Source organism: Canis lupus, chromosome 26, assembly GCF_011100685.1.
Source record: "Canis lupus familiaris isolate Mischka breed German Shepherd chromosome 26, alternate assembly UU_Cfam_GSD_1.0, whole genome shotgun sequence".
NCBI classification, from domain to species: Eukaryota; Metazoa; Chordata; class Mammalia; order Carnivora; family Canidae; genus Canis; species Canis lupus.
The window spans coordinates 890,350-906,839 of NC_049247.1; the positions used below are offsets into that span (position 1 = coordinate 890,350).

At 51.9% G+C, this 16,490-nt stretch overlaps 1 protein-coding gene and 1 non-coding gene across 17 annotated transcripts in view; both read right to left on the reverse strand.

Moving 5' to 3' along the window:
- The window catches only part of EP400 (E1A binding protein p400), a 102,970-nt gene that overhangs the window by 23,513 nt on the left and 62,967 nt on the right, over window positions 1-16,490 (reverse strand). For 15 of the 16 annotated variants that reach the window (XM_038574685.1, XM_038574684.1, XM_038574694.1 and 12 more), the window contains 14 exons: window positions 16,062-16,264; window positions 15,805-15,974; window positions 14,295-14,491; window positions 11,139-11,250; window positions 10,806-10,949; window positions 6,643-6,783; window positions 6,354-6,437; window positions 5,894-6,028; window positions 5,604-5,648; window positions 5,370-5,523; window positions 4,901-5,142; window positions 4,599-4,772; window positions 2,369-2,505; window positions 2,171-2,227 (listed from right to left, as the gene is read on the reverse strand). In XM_038574685.1, coding sequence (XP_038430613.1) covers window positions 2,171-2,227; window positions 2,369-2,505; window positions 4,599-4,772; window positions 4,901-5,142; window positions 5,370-5,523; window positions 5,604-5,648; window positions 5,894-6,028; window positions 6,354-6,437; window positions 6,643-6,783; window positions 10,806-10,949; window positions 11,139-11,250; window positions 14,295-14,491; window positions 15,805-15,974; window positions 16,062-16,264 — 1,995 coding nt within the window. The remainder of the gene's footprint in view (window positions 1-2,170; window positions 2,228-2,368; window positions 2,506-4,598; window positions 4,773-4,900; window positions 5,143-5,369; window positions 5,524-5,603; window positions 5,649-5,893; window positions 6,029-6,353; window positions 6,438-6,642; window positions 6,784-10,805; window positions 10,950-11,138; window positions 11,251-14,294; window positions 14,492-15,804; window positions 15,975-16,061; window positions 16,265-16,490) is intronic. The other variant, XM_038574689.1, reaches the window with a different exon arrangement.
- Window positions 14,693-14,823, reverse strand: LOC119866288. The gene has a single exon (XR_005379609.1). It is a non-coding gene; the product is annotated as a small nucleolar RNA SNORA49 (small nucleolar RNA).

The window sequence follows — 16,490 nt, forward strand, 5'->3', positions numbered from 1 at the left end:
GAACACTCCCAATCTCCCATGACACCCCGCTCCCCAGGCACAGAGACTGACCAGCAAAGCCCAGGGAGGGGGAGGTCCCACAGGCCTCCCCACCATCTCACAGAACCCTTGCTCCAGGGGTCTCTTCCACTCAAGTACTATGACCTCTCCACCTCTTTGACTCCCTCTGCCACAGAGAGCTTGGCTTTGCTTAAAACTTTGTGCATGCCTTCCCCATTTCCTAGCTTCCCCCACCCCTACTCTGCAGGGCCCAGGCGGGGAAACATCTGTCTGTTCCCCCTGCATGTCAGCCCCTCCCACCCTGTCACTCACCCCAGCTGGCTCAGTGACTTCTTACCCATTCTCTGACCTCAACCACGTAGGTCTGCTCAGATACTCCATCACAATCCCACTCTCACGTGAATATCCAGGCCTTCTCCCACCCCTCTTTATTACACCTGGCAAAGCTAAAGCCATGCTATGCTTCCCCAGTCTGCCAGCTTCAAGTAGGGTCCAACTATCTCCACTGACAAGGGAAACCCACCCTCTGCAAGGCGCCCCAGCCAGGTCACACGGCATCACTTCCTCTTCCTTGGCACATGGCCTGCCCTGACTCCTTACAGATGCACCCCTGTGGCTAACACCTCCAGATCCTGTGGAAGGCCGAGTCCCCACCCAGCTGTGGGCCAGGTGTTGAGTTCTCCTCTCACCTCACCCTGTCAACCTTTGGTCCTGTCCACCGGCCCACATCCCTCTGATCTGAGCCAAACACAGACACCCACCTGAGCCCCCAAGACACTGTAGGCCTGTGCTCACCTCATGGTCTCCAACCAACCAGCTGGGCTTCGCACTGGACCTATTCCCACTGAGGTGCCCAGGGCACTCGCCCTGCTTGCCTGCTTCTTGCCCTGGAGGCGTCACCCTGGGCCCTCTTGTGCGTATCCCATGGACCTGCCTTGTAGCCCTCCTTTGACCCCACGCACTGCATACCATGACAGCCAACCCAATATCGCCTCGTGTTGGGGTGACATTCAGGAGGAACACCCCCTGGTCTCCTCCCCCCAGGCTTCCCTCACCCTCGGTCCTGCTGGGCTATTCCAATCACCTGCAGGATGGATCCTCAACCCCTGTAAGACTGCTCTGAGTTTGCATCTCACCAATACGAGGACAAAAACGTGTCCTGCTCGCCACTGAACGGCTTGGCCCAGCACAGAGCTAGGCACACACCTTGTCCATAAATGTCAGCTGCATGAAACAATCTGCTAATTTAGTCCACAAATGTACACAGAACGCCTGCTCTTTGCTTCCAGATTCAGAAGCCCTACATCCACAGGCACACAAACACCACAACTCAAGTAGAGAATGTGAAGATGGTTCATCCTGTGAAGGAAAACACAGGGCCACGATGCGACTGTATAGAAGATAACGTGTAAGGGGGTCCTGGGCTCGAGTCCAGGAAGACTGCCCTAGGCGTGAGCAGCAGGTCACAGCCATGAGGTAAGGAGCATCTGATGGAGGCCAGGCCTCAGGAGCAGCTAGGAGAGTCTGTCAGGGGTCTTGGCAAAGAAGTGCCCAGCTGGTGGCCACACTGAGAACAGGTAAGGTGAGAACCCTTGGTGTATGGCAGACACTCATCTGGGCAACCACAAAGGCCTGAGCCAGACTAGCTAGCACCTGGGCTTTAACTAGACATGTGCTTCCTACCACCTCATTGTAAAAGAGACATCTGGAAAGCACAGGGAGTGTGCAGAGAACACCCTGATACCTGGCACTTGGCTTCTAGGTTGCCCTGCCATACCTGCTCACCCACACCCACACATTTCCCTGCCCATCCTTTCGTCGGTCCTTTTCTCTCTTTTGTTCAGCTTCAAAACAATTACTCTCATCTCTATGCTGGATATATTTTAAAGGCAGAATCAAAAGACATGTGCCAAATTAGACGCAAGCACGGCCAAGAAAGGAAGAGCCTCTCCCACGGCCAAGTCACATCCACCAGTGTCCCCCGAAGCCTGTAGGCAGGGACAGACCCTCATCATGGGAATGCCATGTGCACATTTGCCAGCTCCCAGCTGGCCACACCACTATCCCTAGCTGCTGCCTGGACACACCGTTTGAATGATTTACTGACTCCACAGGGTTTAATAAAACACTAAAATGAGATTATTTCATCCAGTAGAAAATACAGAAATACCTTTCTGCCAACACGGAGGCGTGCTTGGGGTTTTTCTGAAAGGGATTCATGCCAAGCCTGCCACACAAAAAAGGAGACAAGAGTTACCCAACAAGAAACACCTGCTGAAGAAGGAGGGATCACCAACACGCTGTGCAAGCCAGTGTCCCCACACCAGCTCATCACAGGGGAGGGGCGGTAAGGACACGGGAAGCATACAGAGGCTTGATGGGGGGACTTCTCTTGCCGGCCGTCATCTTCATCAGGTCAAAGTGGCTTGTGTACAGCTGCGTGTGCGTGGCATTCTCGTCCTGGGCGTACAGCTGTCCTGTGCGCAGGGGTCGGTTGTTCTTACTCTGAGACAAAACCAATGGCAGTGCATCAGATAGATGGTGGCTGATCTGGAGACCTGACTTGGAATCTCCCAGGTTAAACAGAGTTCCTCCTTCACAACCTTCAACATAGACGTGAGCATACCACCTGACCACCCACTGCCTGCAAACGCCATTCCTCTCCACACGTCCCCTCACGCAAGCTCCACAATCACCCAGAGCAGGAGGACGCTCTCTACCTTTGCAGAGAAAAATGACCGCTAGGCCAAGTGCCCAAGGTCACACAGCAAATGAGACCGAGTGGCTGCCCTCCCTGCAAGCCTCTGTTGCAGTGCACAGGGAAGAGGAGAGGTGCCAGCTGGTATGTGAATCTGCTCTTGGGGGCATTCATTCACAGCATCACCTATTCCTGGTAATCTCTCCAGCATAAATCCTACAGTCAAAACAAGCACTGCTAGCTCCCAAGACACCTCATTGTCCCACAGAACTTCAGAACAACCCGATGCCAGAGCGAAAACTCCAGTCTCGTTACACAGCTTGTGTAAAGCCAGCACACTTGTAAGCAACCAAGTCAGGACCGGGCCATAGGGCTCCCAGGGACCCTCCCCTGTGTCTACAGGCTCTGATCACCCTGTACCTGTACATAGTGAACAGGATGGAGACTGCGACACAAAGTAAGAACCGCTCACGGGAGAGCCATGCATACGTGTCCTCTGTGCTAATTGAAGCTTTACATCTAGAAGAGCCACACCAGAGGAAACTCAGGACCACAAGATCAGCATGGGAGGGTCCTGAAAATGAGTCCACGTCTGTGAGCATTCCCGTGCCACAGAAAAACAAGGGAGAAAAGGTAGAGCAAGAATAAGATCAGGTACGTAACACGAACACCCAACAGCAAGCCCAGGTTGTGGCAGGCTGTAAGGGGGCTCCTGCCCTGCCCCACCCAACACACTGCTGCCAGCACATGTCTGCGGGCACCAGCTTCCCCTCCTGGCTGGTTCTGAACTTCATCAAATGGCCCTCTGCACAGGTGCTTGCCAATTTATTCACAATGTCACCGTCACATCCAATAAACGCATTTTTGCCTTTTTTTCTAGATCAACTTCTCATGTGAGCTATAAAACAGAAAAACAGAGCTTCAGCTTTATGCTTTTCCATGTTAACATTATGGCCGTCATTAGAAGTGCTTCCAACACAAGACAGATCAAACATAAGACCTCATGATGTCTTGGTGGTGAAGGTACCACACATAGTATTGTTAAGGAATACCTGCTTTTTTTGTTCTTAAACAAAAAGCAAACAAAGGCTTTAAGGCAAATGTTTTCAGGAAAATGAAAACAGAAACGATGGTAGAAACAATGGTTTCCATACTGCGTCAGGGTCCCATGTGTGCCTCTGCCGCATCTGCCCCGTGCTGTCACACGTAGTGGGTAGGACCACGACTCGCAGGCACGGGACCCTTGTCAAGGCTGGCAGCATGCCACATGGGCGCCCCTTCTGTGCTCAGACTTTGGACACTCTCCAGAGTGCAGGTGGATGGGCGATTGACAAGAAGGGGAAGTGGCAAAGCCAGCAGACGGAGAAACAGAAAGAGACCCTCTTGGCTCAAAACAACAAGAGGTATGCAGGTGGAAAGGTGGAAAGTGCAGGGCAGATGCACTCGCCAGCAGTGCTGGCTCTCTTGGGGGGTGGGGGTGGGGGCAGCCACTGCCACCATGGGCTTCCTGGGAAAGACACGGAGTACCCAGCCTCTGTCTGCAGAGCATGTACAAGGCACACAGTCAGCCGGGACCAGGGTCCAGACCAGTCCCATGGCTGGGGCTCCTGGCGGGAGACCAGCAGCAAAGGCATAGGAGGCATAAACAAACTTATCTTCAAATAAGCCAATGGAGCCAAACAAAGGCTCTTTCATTCACCTCATGCCTTCTCAAAAGAGAAAAGAAAGAGGAAAGAAATGAAGGTAGGACCGAGCCCTTGGGTGGCATGGAGCCTCCACATGGCACACAGAATTTTCCAGGCATGCCAGGTGCCACACGGGCCTCCTGCCTCGCCAGCTTTCACTCAGCCTAGGGGCTGGAGTTCCGCTGATGTGCGAGTGGAAGGGGGTCTGCCCTCACCTTCCCCTCTTCCCTCGGAATGAGCACGTTCTCGTAGCGGCTCCGGCACTGCTTGGAAGAGCGGTAGATGCGGCTGCAGGAGTTGACGACGTCACTGACAAGGTCCCAGTTGGGCGTGTGGGCCGGGGACACAATCGTGAGATTCAGGGGCAGTTCCAGGAGCTGCTTCACAGCCTGCAGGACCAGGTTTCAGGCACCATAGGTCAGAGAACTGCATCAGCAGGTGCACGCGCGCTCCCAAGGACTACAGCCAAAGGACATGGACAGGAGAGGACGGGACGTGGACTGCGGGCTGTGCTCACCTGCAGCAGTGCCCAGTCCTCGCTGATGAGCCACTCGGGATTATCTGGGCCCGACTCAGCTGTTGGCTTGGCAAAAGTTGGCAAAGGCTTGGCAAACTGTGTTTGTTGCTTCAACAGAATGTTCTTCTTCTGCTCTTTCCCTTCCCGTCGCATTTTCAACATGCCAGGTGTCGCACGGTCAAACAGTGAGCGAGGAGGGACAACTGGCTCCCCGTGGCGCTGCTTCTTCTTCCTGCCTGCAACTGGACAGAGAGCCTTTCTCAGTGATGTAGCTAACGAGAAGACAGTGCCTTCACAGAGGAAACGGGAACAAGAAGGACGACGGAAGACGCCTGTCGCTAAGGAGCCTCTGTAGAGATAAACCCACTCTCTTGCTTGTACACCAAGCAGGACTGTAAGTGTAAAGGTTCCTTAACAGCCCGCAAGTGCAAAGCAAGCAGACATGGAAGCCTGGCGATGGGGTGTGCACCTGAGGGGTCCGTGCGGTGCCGCCTGCGTTCCTTCCTCACGTACACGGGAGGCAGCTTGGACTCTGGGATGGGAGTGCTCTCATACGTGAGACACAGGACCGGGTCCACATAGATGTCGTTGTCATCCTGGGGGGGTGTGGGCGGCGTCCAGAGCTGTGGGGACAAAGGAGAGCCATGAGTTGTATGAATGGGGGAATGCAGCCACCCCAACACACAGGGAGACGGGCACTCACTGGCATGACTTCTACTTGCCCATCGGCGCCTTCACAGACGTATTCCTGCAGGGAAGGGGCCACGTTTCAGTGTCACAATCTCAGACGAACACTACAAGCCACCAACTATTTACCTGCATGCTTAGTAGGTCTTCAAAGCACCTATGACACGTTTTAACAACCACATTTGGGGAAAAGCCTATGTGTAACCAGAAACGTCCAACCAAGGGTCAAGCATCAGACAACGGGCTGCCAGACATGGAGATGGGCTTCATCTCTCAGAAACGCATTGGATCCTGAGCCCCGCATACCACATTGTAGGCATCCTCCCTCGTATAGGTGAGAAGCTGCTCCTGCTCTTGCTCCTGCAGCGCCCGTGCCTCCCGCTCTTGCAGGGCCCTCACGTTCTGGGCCTCCCACTCCCTCACAGCGGTCAACACGGCATCCTGGTGGGAAGACCACAGAGAGGGGCTCTGAGATATGGCTACAGCAGGCCCAGCACCCCACACCCCAGCTCCACCCTGTCCAAGCTACGGGCTCTGGACCCCTTCCCTCCTCCAACACATATCCCTCCATCAAGCACCAAGCTGTGCCCAATTGAATGAGAATCGTTCCCTAGGGTTTCTCTAGACTTCATTTTTAATTTGTTTCTACACTGGTGGGTTGCTTTTTATTCCTTTAATTCCACACAAGTCACATTTACTTCAGGCCAAATGTGAATCTGAAGGCTGAGGCCCTCACGTGCTACGCAAACCAGAAGTCTACCCTTACCTCGCTGCTGCCCTCTTTCTCTGGGCCAGTTGGCGTGTGGAATAATTCCAGGTAATTCAGAGCATATTTCTCAATAGGTGTAAGCTGTTCCAAAAATCATTGTTTTGAACAGGGTTAACAGCAAATTAACAAAGGTTAAGTCCCCATATAACCCCCCAACACTTGAATCAAAAGAATGATTATTTTTACTCAAAGAGACCAAGGAAAATTTCATGGAAGAGTCAAATTTAAAATACCGAGGTATCTGGAAAAAAATTAAGCTGAAGCGCAGAAGAGAAAGCTCTCAAACCTGTTCCATGAAGTCAGCTAACTCCTCCAGCTGAGATGGCTCTTCACTCCACCTCGGGCTGTTGGTGCCGGGTGACCCTGGCACAGCTTCCTCCTCAGGTTTCTGGGCATCTTCTTCCAGATACTCAATGCTCTTGAGGGCCTAAAGAAATAACAGATTTATGTTACTTTCATAGTTTTAAATTATGGGGTTTTGAAAAGGAGTCACCCCACATAAAGCCAGGGAGACGCCTCCATTCACTGCACATAGAGCCTCCCCGTGGACATGCTCTCGCGCATCTGAGACCCACTTGGATATGAAGAACAAAGCCCTAAGGGTGACAGAGAAGGCGTGGGAGTGGCTCCCAGCCTCACTGGACACCAAACTCCAGGCAAAAGTCACGTGTCACCTGACCCCAAGAATAGAAAGGGACAGGACATCCCATTCAACCTTACACCCAACATGCCCCACGGCCACGGCTCTGACAGAGGAGAACAACTCTTCATAGTGCATGAGACAGGGGCCACAGTCCACAGCATTCACAGAAGACAAACGACCCAGAGCCCTAGGAGCCAGAACCAAACCTGTGGACAACAGATCAGGAAACACCAGAGAAAGGAAGGAGGCGCCTTCCCAACAGCCAGGAGCTCCTGCCTGATAGGCACGTGTACTGCAGGGGTGCACCTTCACACATCAGGCGAACTAATGGTTTCTGGTTACCAGGTATCAGTTAGGAGCTGTGCAACCTCTCTTTCTTGGCGATTTGGCAAAACCTGCAGCTTAAGATGTAACCTGACCTCACACTATACACTATAAATTCTTCCACACTGACCGCATGTCTCAGGACAAAGTTAAACACTGAAGCACCCAGAAGAAAACGAAGGAGGATGTCCTGACCACCCAGAGTCAGGAGAATGTCTTTTGAGCAGAACATTAGCAGCAACTGTGATAAAGATGGGCTGCTGGGGGGATTCAGGACCCAGAGTTCCTGCTCACTGGCAGACTGCAAAATGCAGGGAGGTTTTCTACACCATGCACCCAGAACACAGAAGGAATGCCAACAACTGAGAAAAATAAACAGCCCAGGTAACCAAAAAAGGGGGGAAAGACATGAGCAAACACTTCACAAGAAAGTACCTACTCTGCCAGGGAACACGTGGAGGTGCACAAATTCATGGGTGGAGCAATGGGCAAATTAAACCAGAGACATGGCCCACATCTACCACCATGCTGGTTCGAACAGTTCACAAAACTGCCTGACAGCCCTGCCCATCACACACACGCTCAACGATGATGCAGGGGTCCCACCCCAAGGTGTGCTGCCTAAAAGTTAGCAGAGAGAGAGAAAAAAAGGGGGGGGGGGTTAGCAGATACACACATGCATCTGCCAAGAGACACACAAAATATTCAGAGACACATGGCTCAAAACACAGACTGTGGCCCAATAAAGAAATTACAACACCACACAGAGTATAGTGTTGTACTGCCATGAGAAGCACCATGACCCTGAACCAGAAGCCAGATCCTCACAGGCAGCCATGTGGTCAGGAGGCACAGGAGCAGCCCTCAGGGGCAGGAGTGGTAAGGAAGGCAGGCGGTTTCGGTCGGGGGGGAAGGGGTTTCCTATAGTGCCCTCTCATGCTGATTCTCTAGGACGTGTACTTCTCAGGAGGCTCTCATGCTTCAAAAAACTTTAAAAAAAAAGCCATCTTCCTGCACGGGTCTTCTGAAGAGCATCGCTCCTGCTGGAGACTCCCGGGTTACTTGGGCATCTGGAAGTAATCCTGAGACCCGATCCTCAGGGCACTGCTGGCCAGCACTGCCCTCAGGCTCCCACATTCACTTCACCTTCAAAAGACCTCTCCAGTCTCTCCTGCTCTCACCTGGCCATGCTGCTGCCACGCAACTGCACCCCTACTGCTGGTCTCTGCTCCAGCCCCCACAATTTAGACTCAGCACAGAGCCAGAGGGCTATCTTTTTTTTTTAGACTTTTTATTTATTTATTCATAGAGACACAGAGAGAAAATGAGAGGCAGAGACACAGGCAGAGGGAGAAGCAGGCCCCATGCAGAGAGCCCGACGCAGGACTCGATCCCGGGTCTCCAGGATCACGCCCTGAGCTGCAGGCGGTGTTAAACCGCTGCGCCACCGGGGCTGCCCAAGAGGGCTATTTTTTAAAATGTGGCCAGGCCCCACTACCCTCACCCCTCACTCCCTCCTAATCCTCTGCCACCTGTACTGTCCCTCTGCCCATAGCACCTCCCCACTGGACATCGCCCACGCTCTGCAGGAGAGTCCGTGTTCTACTCCCTTGCTGGTTTTTAGACCTCCTCTTACTGGGATGGAAGCTTAATGGTGGGGGGTGGGGGAGATACATCTTCCATTCGACGCTAGGTCTTTCCTGCCAACAACATGCCTACACTTCACAGCACCTATGTGCTGCTCTGTGTGGTACACACATCCCTGAGACAACTGCACACAGAACAATGCATTTCTCATGCAAATGCCCTCCCACCTCTCATTTCTCTCCTAGGACACATGCAAGACTTGCAATGGTGAAATCATTTGTTTCTGAGAGAGAATCCACTTTCTTTTAGGTGCTTTTTTTTTTTTAACCTCACGCATATGTCTTTTTTTTAAAGATTATTTATTTATTTATTCATGAGAGAGACACACAGAGAGAAAGAGAGAGAGACGCAGAGACACAGGTAGAGGGAGAAGCAGGCTCCATGCAGGGAGCCTGACGTGGAACTCGATCCTGGGTCTCCAGGATCATGCCCTGGACTGAAGGCAGCGCTAAACCGCTGAGCCACCCAGGCTGCCCATTATGCATACGTCTTTAAAAGAATGGGGCTGATGTATCTGTCCCTCCAGATGCAGAAAGAACCATAAGGTATCTCTGTGTGTGTGTGGGGGGGGGGGGGGGGGGACCGGGGACATCATACACAGGAAACTTCTGGAAGGAGGCATGAGGACCCACATTAACGGGTGGTCCCTAGCAGAGAAGGAGGGTCTGGTGTGGGACACTTGCTCTTCATTATAAATTCTTGAAAGTTTTATCATACACATTTATTACTGTTCCACCAAATGAGAACTTTTAAAACAGCCAAGGCTACAGGCAAGTCCTCTTCAACAAGAGTGTGAGGACAGGGAAGGGGGTGAGCAGCACTGCAGGGGAGCCAGGGAAGCCTTCTACCATGGGCAAGGGCATGGGAAGAGGCCCAGAACATGAGGGTCCCTCCACAGCCAAGAGCCCAGAAACCGACACCCAGGAAGGAGGGGAAGGAGGGGGCAACCCTGTGAGGTGGGCCAAAGTGAAGGGGGAAGTCCTGGGGGGAGCTGCAGCTAGGCCACTCCCCAAGAGTGGGTCTACAGTGTGTCTACACAGCAGCACTACCCAAAAGGAGCAGCACACAAGCCATGTGAGTACTCCAACATCTCTCACGTGTTATAAAGTATAAAAGGCAGTATTTTATTTAACCCAATATATCCAATCATTATTTCAACAAGTAACCAACATAAAATATTAACAAGATCATTTATGTTCTCCTTTGTACTGTTCTCAGAATTGGGCGTGCATTTTACACTCACACACAGGGCTCCTCTCTTTTTTTTTTTTTTTTAAAGATTTTATTTATTTATTCATGAGAGACACAGAGAGAGAGAGGCAGAGACACAGGCAGAGGGAGAAGCAGGCTCCATGCAGGGAGCCTGACGTGGGACTTGATCCAGGGTCTCCAGGATCACGCCCTGGGCTGCAGGCGGCGCTAAACCGCTGCACCATCGGGGCTGCCCACAGGGCTCCTCTCTGACAGGAGCTGAGACGGTGAACCATGGGGACGGGCAGGGTAGGGCAGGGTGGGCAAAGTAGGTCATAGGACAGACGAGGCACTCCAAACCGCTAGTTGCCAGCTATGGCTCAGGGGAGGCAGTGGGGCTCAGGAAGAACCAATGAAGACAGGGATGACTGCTGAACTGGGCAGCAGGTGCCTGGGGCCCCCGGACTTTCCACTGCTCCTTTACCTGCTTGTCCAGACGAGAATGCCCGTAACAGAATGAAAGCAGGCAGGAGGGGTGTGCCAGGGTGGAGCAATAGGGGCCTGCACAGCAAGCAGGGAGCTCAGGACCTATAGCAGGTGTGGCAAATCCTCTATGACCTCCAGGGCCAGCAATCTGTCCTCACCTCAATGAAAGGTCTTGCAATTTTGGGTGCAATGATTTCTGTGGCAGAAGGCTCTTGAGAAAGGACCACAAATTCCTCTGCCTTCACTGGAAAGCCGGCGTCATCTGTTGGAGAGCACACCTCAAACAGCTCCTGGATGGTCCGCTGCACACAAAATGCACATCAGTGTCTAGCCAGAAACAGGTCAGTGCTGACCTGACCATCAAACTGCAACACCAGGGAAACCACCAAGCCACTCCTCATCTGCGTGCATTAAACTGCGTGGCCCCTTTACCCACCCCCATCCCCATCACCACACAGCAACCTTGAGGACTGCACACCATTGACAAGTACCTGTGTCAGGAACGCCATGGAGTAGTCATTGCCCTGAGCAGCTACTTCCCGGATCAAGTCTTTGGTTCCATTTTTCAACAGCTTCTCTTCAATGGAGTTACCACTCACAAGCCTACAAAACAGACATGTCATGTACAATGACAGCTAGGTCACCTGGGGGGCACGATGCCATGAGCAGTCAGGGGGCAAGGGCCTGGTGGCACAGCACCCTGGACCCTTGGGCAGGAGCCACGAGGCTATGTATACATGGGGCACTCCCCTCCATGGCGGTCAGGGCCACCTCTCCCACTCTAGCTCTAGCCACCGCCACCTTCCCTTACTGCACCCTGTCCCATGCCTCTGTGGCCATGATCGATTCTGCCATCTTTCCCTCCACTGGTCCCCACCTATAAATGTCCTACTGGGTCCTCCAGGAGGACTCCCTATGTGGAGCAGCTGCTGTCCCCAGTGCTGACAGCCTGCAACGCACACACAACATACCCCTCATTTTCAAATGGTCACGCTTAAACATAATGGTGGACAGCATCTGCTTCACCACACACTTATCTGCATTTTGCTTTCTTTTTTTTTTTTTTTTTTTTAAGATTTATTTATTTATTCATTCAGAGAGAGCGAAGAGAGAGGCAGAGGGAGAAGGAGGCTCCATGAAGGAAGCCCGATGTGGGACTCGATCCTGGGTCTCCAGGATCACACCCCGGGCTGCAGGCAGCGCTAAACCGCTGCACCACCGGGGCTGCACCTGCATTTTGCTTTCTTACTGAGTGGTGTGCTGCAGAGACTCCTACTCCCCCAAATGGTTTCAGTGGCTGCTCGATGCCCAAGGTATGGCAATACCTCACCCCAAGCATGGGAACTCTCTGGTTCCTGCTTTGTGCCTTGTAAACAAGCTACAGGAACCAGGGATACCATGGGCTGGGCCCCACAGAGGGTAGTGCTGGGGACAAAGGACAGGCATAGTTTTCAGTTCAGCAGACTCCACTAAATTGATGTCAAAATAATGCCACACTCACATCCCCAGTTAGGGGTAGGAGCTCCCTTGGCCAACACCACTGGCACCACCAGCAGCTGTGGCTGCCGCTGTCCCGTGTCCCAGTATCTAAGCAAGGCCACTACACATGCAGCCTCCTACCCTTTACCTACCAAGCCTGGGTGTACCACAAGTGTGAGCAGGTGGGATGGCCTATTCAGATTCTCAGCTTCCTTCCACCTTTCTCAAAGAAGGGCTCATCTATCTTTCTCCTCAACTTGTAAGAGCTATCTGACCCTCTGTTCGTTGTGAGAACTGCAAATAATCTTCCCAATCTATTATTTGTGCATCAGCTTTGCTTTTGGTTTCTTTTTGCAAACCAAAACTTAAATTTTCATTTTATTGCAGTCAGATATGTCTGCCTTGCCTTCCCTCCAAGCTTTCTGCCTGGCTAAAGTGATGCCTTCAAGCCACAGGTATCATCTCTTCAAAACTACACCAAGACCGCTGATTTGTTTCTATACCTGCATGCTTAACCTAGGGCCGGCATTCTGGCCATAACGAGGGCACAGCACTCTGACCTTAGCTCTTCCTCATGGTCTGCTGTGCTGGCACCACACGCTAAATTACCTGCACTCCAATGAAGCTGGAAGCCCACCCAACTGGTCACTGCTCTCCCTCTGATGGCAGATCCTCACATGCCTTCCCCCGAGCCTCTCTGCTGCAACTCTTGTCAGTATTTCTGTCGGCCATTATCAGCTACCCTTCACTCCAAATACACTTTTAAAAACCACTTTATCCAGGAGCGCCTGGATGGCTATCAGTTGAGCATCTGCCTTCAGCTCAGGTCATGATCCCAGGGTCCTGGGAGCAAGCCTCACGTCAGAGCCCCACATCGGGTCCCTGTTCAGCAGAGAGCCTGCTTCTCTCTCTTCCTCCACTCATGCTTGTGTGTACGCTCACTCTCTCAAATAAATAAAATCTTAAAAAAAAAAAAAAGAGTAAAAACCACTTTTTCCAATCACAAGTGTACACAGGTACACCTACACAAATACCCACAATTATGGCTTTCGTTAAAACCATTCTACATATTAACATCGCTTTGGGGGAAAGCACATTTCTACGTACCAGGTCTTCCCGTCCCGAGAACACAGCACAGCCTCCTACTCAGGTCTCACTATGTTTTGCACAATTTTATCCTCGTTTCCTACACATCCTGTACCTTTACTGCCAAGACTGTTCCTGAGTGTTTGTGGATCATAGTTGCTGAGAATAAAATAGTTTTCCCATTTCTGGCTCACAACTGCTGAAAGGATCACTGAGGAAAACGTTGCTCATACAACTTACATGGCACACTAGACTTACAGCTACTGGTAACAAGACACACTCTCCACATACCATTGAAAGAAAAAGGGATTAACAAATAAGACTTTCAGCATGAGCCGTCTAAAAAATTAGAAAGACGCCTGGAAAGATATACAGCAAAATATTACCAATTGCTATCTCTGAGGGATACTTCTCTATAAACGTATTACCTGCTCCGTGAACCTCAGAAAGGCAGTAATACAGCTACTTAAAGTCGGCCTTTGGAGGACTCCGCCTCAGTGGAAGGAGTGAATGGTCACATACACAGGCTCTCCCAGCTGCCAGCACTGCACACACACCAGCACACAGGTGGTCGGGTACCAAACAGGGACCATCAAGTGCTAGCACACACCAGAAACCCACGGTTATTACACTACTATAGTCAATACTTCTGGAAGCTCAGAAATACACAGGAGAGCCTCCTCCACTTTCTCAGCTACGTACAGGGCCAGCTAGTTTGTATCTGAAGGCAGTGCACACAGATTTGAGTTCTTTCAGTCATCATCTTACTAACAGACAACTTCTATCTGATAGTAACTGAGACACTCTGAAACATAAACTGCCCTTTTGAAGGGGCAGGTCCTCTAAAAGAGGCACAAGAGATATGCGTCAGATGCACAGCAAGTTATGTCTAAGCAACATAACTTGATCACAATTTCAAGCAAACTAATTATAAACCAAGCAAATGTTGGGCCAGAAGCAAGAACAGAAGTCTGCCTCAGAAAAAACAAACGACACAGCAGGAACTTCTGGAACAAATTGCAGCGTATATTTGAGTTCATGTGGTGCCTCCGTGGACTCACTGTCACACCCACCACTCTCACCTGTATATGTGGACATCCTTGCGCCTCCCAATCCGTTCGCACCACTCCTGGGCCTTGGCATCCATCACGGGGTTCAGGTCATTGTCATAGAACACCACGGCATCAGCCTCCACCAGGCTCACGCCTGTGGCACGGCTATGGGTTGACAGAATGGCGCAGAAAATCCTCCTGTCTCTGTTGAAACTCCTCATCAGTTCCTGAGATGAAGGAAATCCCTCGGGTTAGCTCCTCTGGTAAACCCTGGGACAGCTCCCAGTTACGAACAAACGTCCAGCTGTCCTGGCTTTTATGCACGCATCCGTACCATCACTCGCTTACTGATCACAGACATCCCCACACGCTCTGCACATTGCAGGCCACAGAGACAAAAGGAAAATGTCAGACTCCACCTGACATGGACTGTCAGCTCAACTCGTAGGCCCCACGAGAACACAGAGTCTTCCTGGGGAGGGACGTGTGCTCGGTCCTGTACCCTCAGGCAATGCCGGGGCACTTCACAGCAAAAGGCCCGGGAGTAAGGCTGAGGGAGCAGGGAAACAGGCTGGAGAGAGGCTCTCAGCCTCCTGTGAACACTGCCCTCTGCAATAATTTCAGCACCAAACCAGACTGTGACACTGCCCCTTTTCTTCCCAGAGAGTCCACACGCAACCTATTACATCACTACCCAGAAAATTTTGTTAGCCCTGTGCTGCATCTCTTTCCAGGCCCTTCTCCGTGCGTATGTACTCGGGTGAAAAGTCACACGTGTGTGGGATCACACCAAGAGGCTGACACGGTCTACACTCTGGCAGCCTGCTTCCGGCATGGGAGCGTTCTGCTGTGTTCCTAATCCTGTCCCAAATGCTCTGATGACCACCTCGTAGTTCAGCCCACAGACACTTGGGACAGTGCCACCAAGCAGCATGGTACACGCATAACCTATGGACATATTCTGCTGCTGGACGCATGTGCTGTTCCAGGGAGGAGCAGAGGTGCTGCAGACATGCTGAGCCCTCCATGCACAGTCACTCAAGCCTGTGCACATCCATGACCCACACTTATCAACCCATCTCCTAGAAAGCTGTGCAGCTTCACACCTGCTAGCAATGTGTGAGAACACCTGTCTTGCTGTGCTGACCAAAGCAATACACCATTAGCCAATCTGACAAATGACAAAGGGGCATGCTGTGTGAACTTATGTTTCTTGCAAGGCGCCTCACGTGGACTGTGCTCACTCTCCCCCCTATCCCCCCACCCGCCCTGGCTGCATCTGAAGCACACCGACCTGTTCCTCATGGCCGCAGGCCACCAAGCTCAATGTGGAGACAGCAGCCAGCTGCGCACGCCCCAGTAACAGGACACACAAACCGAAGACCTGTTAGAGCCCGGGGACGTGGAGTAGCTCCTCCCCTTGTCTGGAAGGACCGCCACAGCCCTGCACTTACACAGTTCTGAGAAACCAGGGCAGAAAGAGGTGACTCACATGAACAACACTGAACATCAACTGTAACAAAGGAAACCTCTTCCTTACCTGCCGTTGCTCACTGTTGGCATTTTCATCGATCCTGATGTATGTGAGATAATGGAAGTTCAAGAACATTTCTAAAATATCCAGCATGAGAACCATCTGTGACAAGATCAGCACTCGACGTCCTTCGGATTTCAACTTCTGAAGTAAGATGGCTAAAGCTTCGAGCTTTCCTATGGAATGAACAACATCAAGTGTCTTGTAACCTGAGCAAGGAGAGGCAATCTCAAGGCCAGTGCAGATGGGGGTCCCTGTCGTACCTGAGTCAAACTGGACCAATCTGAGCTCAGGAAATCGTAGGGAGCGTAGGGCCGTCATCCGCTGCAACTGCTGTGCGTAGGGAGCTATGTGCTCTTTCAGGCAGTGCCTCAAGATCCTCATCCTGTGGCTATAGAGGGATGGCGGCCTCGCCACCCACAAGGAAGGGGGTGCAGCCACCACCGGAGGGATCACACATACCACCCTGAGAAGAAAGCACCTATGTCACACGCACTGCCCACGGCATCTCCACCAGCAGCACCTCTATCCCAGGAAGCAAAGGCTTAAGAAGGAAGTAGGCAGAACCTTCCAAAGGCAGAGTTGCCAGAGGAGCCAGGATGCCTAATTACAATTACCACATGGGCGATGTGGCTGCTGGCCCACACCATCGGTCACAGCAACTATGGGAGTGGGTCTCACCAATGCTGGCT